The sequence below is a fragment of the Diabrotica virgifera genome, chromosome 7, assembly GCF_917563875.1.
Source record: "Diabrotica virgifera virgifera chromosome 7, PGI_DIABVI_V3a".
NCBI lineage: Eukaryota > Metazoa > Arthropoda > Insecta > Coleoptera > Chrysomelidae > Diabrotica > Diabrotica virgifera.
In genome coordinates, this window is record NC_065449.1 from 62,859,258 (window position 1) to 62,866,275 (window position 7,018).

At 30.7% G+C, this 7,018-nt stretch overlaps 1 protein-coding gene across 1 annotated transcript; it reads right to left on the bottom strand.

Moving 5' to 3' along the window:
* Nucleotides 1-2,207: 2,207 nt before the first annotated feature.
* Nucleotides 2,208-3,881, bottom strand: LOC126888512 (dnaJ homolog subfamily C member 2-like). The gene is made up of 2 exons (XM_050656854.1): nucleotides 3,843-3,881; nucleotides 2,208-2,780 (listed from the first exon to the last, which is right to left on the bottom strand). Exons 1-2 carry the CDS (start codon nucleotides 3,879-3,881, stop codon nucleotides 2,208-2,210), a joined length of 612 nt encoding a protein of 203 aa, XP_050512811.1.
* Between the last annotated feature and the right edge of the window lie 3,137 nt (nucleotides 3,882-7,018).

Below are 7,018 nucleotides of genomic sequence, written 5' to 3' on the forward strand. Positions count from 1 at the left end.
AAAATAAACATCTTAACATCTAGCAATTTTTTTCATGATAAATTAAAATATTTCTATAAAAAAAGTGATACCCAAAATCGTAGATGGCTAAAATGCAGTTATTCTTTGGGTTCAACATCGATATTTTGTACGAACTAATAAAATATACCATCAGAGATTTCCAGTAATCATTCTTACATCGGGAAGACCCAGCAAGAAGTCGAAGATCATATTAGATTTTTGAAATCAAAGAAAAATGCCATTCAACCATTTGTTTTTTGTATGGGTAGTGATAATTAATCCCAGAGAGATGTTGTATTTGTGGAGATGTTATTTTATATGTATTAATTTTCACGATATCAGGTATACATGTTTTATATAATATAAATATATATTGTTATGATCTGCTTCTTATTAATTTTATATTAATTATTATTTATTTGATTAATTACTTAATTGTCGAAAATCATACATAAAAATGAATAAAAAATCTCAGGGTGCCTTTTTATAATATCAAGAAAATGTCTAAATTATCTTACGTTATACTTATCTTCTCTCGTGGGTTCAGTATCTCTTAGTTGATCCTAATCGGGATAAAATAGGGAAAAGAAATAAAGCAAAACATAAAATAAACGTCTTTTATTTATCAAAATCGATACTCTAAAAATCTATCAAATCTAAAACCTGTGGACACAGATGTCCGAATGAAATTTCTACCATTTAAATTTATTTTAGTTAAAAAAAAAACAATTTATCGGTTTGTTCCCGATGACTTTGGTACAACAAAATAAACAAAACCAAATTATGTATTCGCAAGATTAGCTATACTCCCTATTTACTTTCTGAAATATTGGAATTTTAATTCCTACGCTTTTTACTCAACATTTTAGTTTCCGAACATAAAAATCTCTTTCACATAAATTGACTGACCTTTTGCTTCACTCACTCTGATGTCTTCTCGTGACCCAAAACAGCTCTCCCTCGTTGACTATGTTAAAGGCTACTCATCAAAGCCCTCTCCGTTCTCCAGCTTCAAAACTATCAGCATACCAGCACCAATTCTCCAACAAGCCAGGCCTCTTTTGACCAGTACTCGATTCAAACAAAACTCCAAAAATTATCTGCTCTCCTTCTCACAATAATACAGAATCAAAGAGGTATTTCGTCTCAATTTGATCTGTCTCTCGTTCCACTTTTCAGCACTATTTTCCACTATCAAACAACCACTGGTACTTGCTAACTATCTATCCACGAAAACGTCGAACTGCTCCTCAGCGATGCCAATAACATAATGACTTCTTTTTCAAACTCACTCAACATTCAAACCACTTTTCCCCTTCCAAATTGCCAAGAATCAGAAACATTTCTCTTTTCCATTCGACAAACAAACAGTCATTCTTTCAAAATTATTCCGGCCATCCTAATAACTTTCGGGGAACTCTCTAACATTTACTCGGGGTGGAACAAAGATATTAAAATTCCAAACTTTCTTTTAAACCATTTTTCTAGAAAATGATAATTACCTCTACCTGTGGATTCTATAGTTCCCGTAGTAAACAATCTTTTTCCATTTTAAACCTAAATACATCGTCCTTTTCACTTTAATTATTCACAAAAGTCTTTAATGGTTCATCGGAAAGCTCATTAAAATAGAAATCCACTTACATCCAAACTAAATTCTAATAAATATTTACAGATCCATATACAGGGTGTATCAAATTTATGTGCCCGCGTTATTAAAAAAAAAAATTAATTTAATTTTTATTTTGCCTTTGATTGATAAATTGAAAACACAATAACATCCCCGCCTTGTTTTGAGATAAAATCAGTATTAATAAGTGCAAAAAAAAATTGATTTTCTCTCGACAATAACACTTTTCTATTGTGTCAAAATATTTAGTCCCACCTGAAAAACAATTGCTTTCTTTTTCCCAGTGTCTGTACTTAGATGGGATATGGTAAGTTTTCGATCGAAAATCTCCTAAGTCTTTAGTCTCAAATGAATTTTCATACTTTTTGGCTACTGTGTTTTCTTCATTTATTAAATTTTCACATTCCCTCAATATTACACGCAGTTCCTTCTCCTTTTCTTCTCCACATATCAATTTTATTTCTTCTTTTTTCTTTCTTAATCTCTCAGCTTTGTTTAACTTATCCACATACCTTCTCTCATCACGATCTTGACATTTATCTTTATCCTCTTCGTCTTCATAGGAATATTCCCTCCATCATTTAAAATCATACCAAAACGAATAAAAGTGTTCCACCTCTTCCTTTGTCGAATTTTCAGTTCCTAATTTGGGCACCCTTGTTTTTTCAGACCATCGGGAGTTTAAGTCAAAATAATACGTAAACGTTTTATAAAAGTCTTTTTTTATATCACTAGTACAAGGTAGATCATTGTCGAATTGTGGATCAACAGAATCGTACGCTCTTCTCCTACTTATATTTCCTAGAGTTTCATAAACCATTGTTATACAGGTAAAATAGTCATCATCTGTTTTGATTTCTTCCCCTAGCGCTTTACGTTTGTCAGGATGTTGCTTTAAGACTTTCTTCCTGTAGGCAGTTTTGATAATGTCATCTGTTGCTTTGTATCTTATATTTGGGATACCTAGGACTTTGTAATAATCTTGTGACTTCCATTCTTTAGGGTCTAAACTTCTCAAATATTCTACATCGTCTTCATAGTCCACGGTTTCTGGAGTTAGTTCTTCCTCTTTGTACTCTTTTGGAATATCAGCTTCTAGTTCGATTAGGGGATGTTGCACAAAACGAAGTTCAGGTTCTCCTCCGCCTACCTTTTCGTAAATAAAATAATATCTCAGCGCGACTGCTGTGCAAATACCACTTTTTTCAATTCTGGCTTCTCCCCTGTTTACTTCTTCTTCAAATAACACAGTTTCAAAGGTATCTCTTTCGCCTTATTTTTCTATTCTGATCTCTTCTTCTTCTGGGCTCATCTCATCTTTTGATTAATCCCAAGCTGCATTTTCCTGTGTCAATATTTTTTCTTCCTTTTCTTTTTCTGGGCTCATCTCTTCTTTTGAGGAATCCCAAGCTTCATTTTCTTTTGTCACTCTACTTTCTTCTTTTCCTTCTTCTGGGCTCATCTCTTTTTTCGAGAAATCCCAATCTTCATTTTCTTTTATCCATCTTCTTTCTTCTTTTTCTTCTTCTGGGCTCATCTCTTTTTTCGAGGAATCCCAATCTTCATTTTCTTTTGTCAATCTTCTTTCTTCTTTTTCTTCTTCTGGGCTCATCTCTTTTTTCGAGGAATCCCAATCTTCATTTTCTTTTATCCATCTTCTTTCTTCTTTTTCTTCTTCTGGGCTCATCTCTTTTTTCGAGGAATCCCAATCTTCATTTTCTTTTATCAATCTTCTTTCTTATTTTTCTTCTTCTGGACTCATCTCTTTTTTCGAGGAATTCCAATCGTCAATTTCCTTTGTCACTCTTTTTTCTTCTTTTTCTTCTTCTGGGCTCATCTCTTTTTTCGAGGAATCCCAGGCTTCATTGTTTTTATTTATCTTCTGTTGCTTTCTCCTCTTTCTTCTCTGTCCTTGCTTTATTGCCAAATTCATTTCTACCGTTTGTTTTTTGTCAAAATTATCCTTTTTCCGTTTCTCATGTTCCTTGTCCATTTCCAGAATGTCCTGTTCTTTTTCTTTTGCTGGTTTTGTTTCCTGTTGATTGTTATCCATTTTTTGTTGTGTTTCCTTCATCGCTCGTTTTGTTTCTTCCTGATTTTCTTGCATTTTATCCATTTTATCTATCTTCTTTGATGTTTCTTCCTGATTTTTATCCCTTTTATTTAATATTTCATCCCATTTTTGTAACTGGAGTTGCATCAGTTGTATTACTTTATCTATTACTGATAATTCCTGTTGTTCTGATGCCATGATTGTTGTTTCAAAAATGTCTTCTTGTTCTATATGTTCTTCTTGTTCCAAATGTTCTTTTTGTTTTTTGTTTTCTTTGCTTTTGCTTCTGGTTGTTATCGACATGTATTTAAAATTTATCCCCGCCTAATATGAAATCCGAAAATACCTTGTATGCTGTCGAGACGAAAATTTTTCTCTCCCCAAATATAATCAATTTATCCCACAAATTTTTAAATATTTCAAAATTCAAATCAATCAAAAATAAAATAAATATGTAAAAACTGTACCTAGATAAAAAAATTAAGTCAAACAAATATTTCAAAAATTTTAAATATATCAACTTTTTCCGACGGGCAAATAAATTTTCCTTCACCTGTTTTTCCGTTTCCTATTCCCTTCAAATTCACAACCAGAGATACTTTAATGTCCTACGTTGGCTCGCCATGTTGTTATGATCTGCTTCTTATTAATTTTATATTAATTATTATTTATTTGATTAATTATTTAATTGTCGCAAATCATACATAAAAAATGAATAAAAAATCTCAGGGTGCCTTTTTATAATATCAAGAAAATGTCTAAATTATCTTACGTTATACTTATCTTCTCTCGTGGGTTCAGTATCTCTTAGTTGATCCTAATCGGGATAAAATAGGGAAAAGAAATAAAGCAAAACATAAAATAAACATACAGAATTGTCTTTTATTTATCAAAATCGATACTCTAAAAATCTATCAAATCTAAAACCTGTGGACACAGATGTCCGAATGAAATTTCTACCATTTAAATTTATTTTAGTTAAAAAAAAACAATTTATCGGTTTGTTCCCGATGACTTTGGTACAACAAAATAAACAAAACCAAATTATGTATTCGCAAGATTAGTTATACTCCCTATTTACTTTCTGAAATATTGGAATTTTAATTCCTACGCTTTTTACTCAAAATTTTAGTTTCCGAACATAAAAATATCTTTCACATAAGTTGACTGACCTTTTGCTTCACTCACTCTGATGTCTTCTCGTGACCCAAAACAGCTCTCCCTCGTTTACTATGTTAAAGGCTACTCATCAAAGCCCTCTCCGTTCTCCAGCTTCAAAACTATCAGCATACCAGCACCAATTCTCCAACAAGCCAGGCCTCTTTTGACCAGTACTCGATTCAAACAAAACTCCAAAAATTATCTGCTCTCCTTCTCACAATAATACAGAATCAAAGAGGTATTTCGTCTCAATTTGATCTGTCTCTCGTTCCACTTTTCAGCACTATTTTCCACTATCAAACAACCACTGGTACTTGCTAACTATCTATCCACGAAAACGTCGAACTTCTCCTCAGCGATGTCAATAACATAATGACTTCTGTTTCAAACTCACTCAACATTCAAACCACTTTTCCCCTTCCAAATTGCCAAGAATCAGAAACATTTCTCTTTTCCATTCGACAAACAAACAGTCATTCTTTCAAAATTATTCCGTCCATCCTAATAACTTTCGGGGAACTCTCTAACATTTACTCGGGGTGGAACAAAGATATTAAAATTCCAAACTTTCTTTTAAACCATTTTTCTAGAAAATGATAACTACCTCTACCTGTGGATTCTATATTTCCCGTAGTAAACAATCTTTTTCCATTTTAAATCTAAATAGATCGTCCTTTTCACTTTAATTATTCACAAAAGTCTTTAATGGTTCATCGGAAAGCTCATTAAAATAGAAATCCACTTACATCCAAACTAAATTCTAATAAATATTTACAGATCCATATCCAGGGTGTATCAAATTTATGTGCCCGCGTTATTTAAAAAAAATTTAATTTAATTTTTATTTTGCCTTTGATTGATAAATTGAAAACACAATAATATATATATATATATATATATATATATATATATGTATATAGTGGTTTGAAGTTTCAGCAATTCGGTCATGTGAAATAAAAGTCTATTTGTTATTTCTCAATATTTCGTCACACTTTTGTGACTTCTTCAGGAGAAAACTGTAAATTTATTAAGATTAGAAATTAACAAAAGCTAAATATTTAATTACTTACAACTATAAGAGTATTAATTTAGATTTTTTTAACATATCGTAAGGGACATTGACTTAATTTTGATTTTGACATTTATTATTTCGGAGTTATGGTAACTGCAATAAATTTTATATTATAGAATATTGTCTGATATTTAAAATTCTTTTTTTAATAATAAATAGGTCAAAGTAAACCAAAGAAAATATTAACGGAATTTTAAGATGGAAAGGTATGATTAATAGTAGAAAAATTTTAGAAAGAGACTAGAGTATATTAAATTGATCTATAAAATGTAAGTGATGGTACATAGTGAGTTAGTATAAGGCTGATATTTTTCGAAATTAAATAAAAATTAAGATGGATTAATTATTAGGTGAATAATTGAGTAATTTGTTTGAATTTTTACACTTTTTGAAAATATTTTAAAGGTTATTTATTATTTAGAATGTTACAGTAGATATTACTCAAATGGTTAGTATCAGTCTTATAATTAATAGATTCTGGAGTTTTGATAATATGTACCATCTCAAGGAAGAGTCGTTTTTTATAATTGTCAACTTGTTCCAAGATTTTTACATTGTTAAAGTCAAATTTATGTCCCGTCTTTAAATGGTGTTCTACCAAGGCACAACAGTTTTTTCTGATATTACAGTCACTTTTATGTTGAGTGACACGTTGCTTAAGCCACTGTTTACTTTGACCTATATAAATATATATGTCACTCAACATAAAAGTGACTGTAATATCAGAAAAAACTGTTGTGCCTTGGTAGAACACCATTTAAAGACGGGACATAAATTTGACTTTAACAATGTAAAAATCTTGGAACAAGTTGACAATTATAAAAAACGACTCTTCCTTGAGATGGTACATATTATCAAAACTCCAGAATCTATTAATTATAAGACTGATACTAACCATTTGAGTAATATCTACTGTAACATTCTAAATAATAAATAACCTTTAAAATATTTTCAAAAAGTGTAAAAATTCAAACAAATTACTCAATTATTCACCTAATAATTAATCCATCTTAATTTTTATTTAATTTCGAAAAATATCAGCCTTATACTAACTCACTATGTACCATCACTTACATTTTATAGATCAATTTAATATACTCTA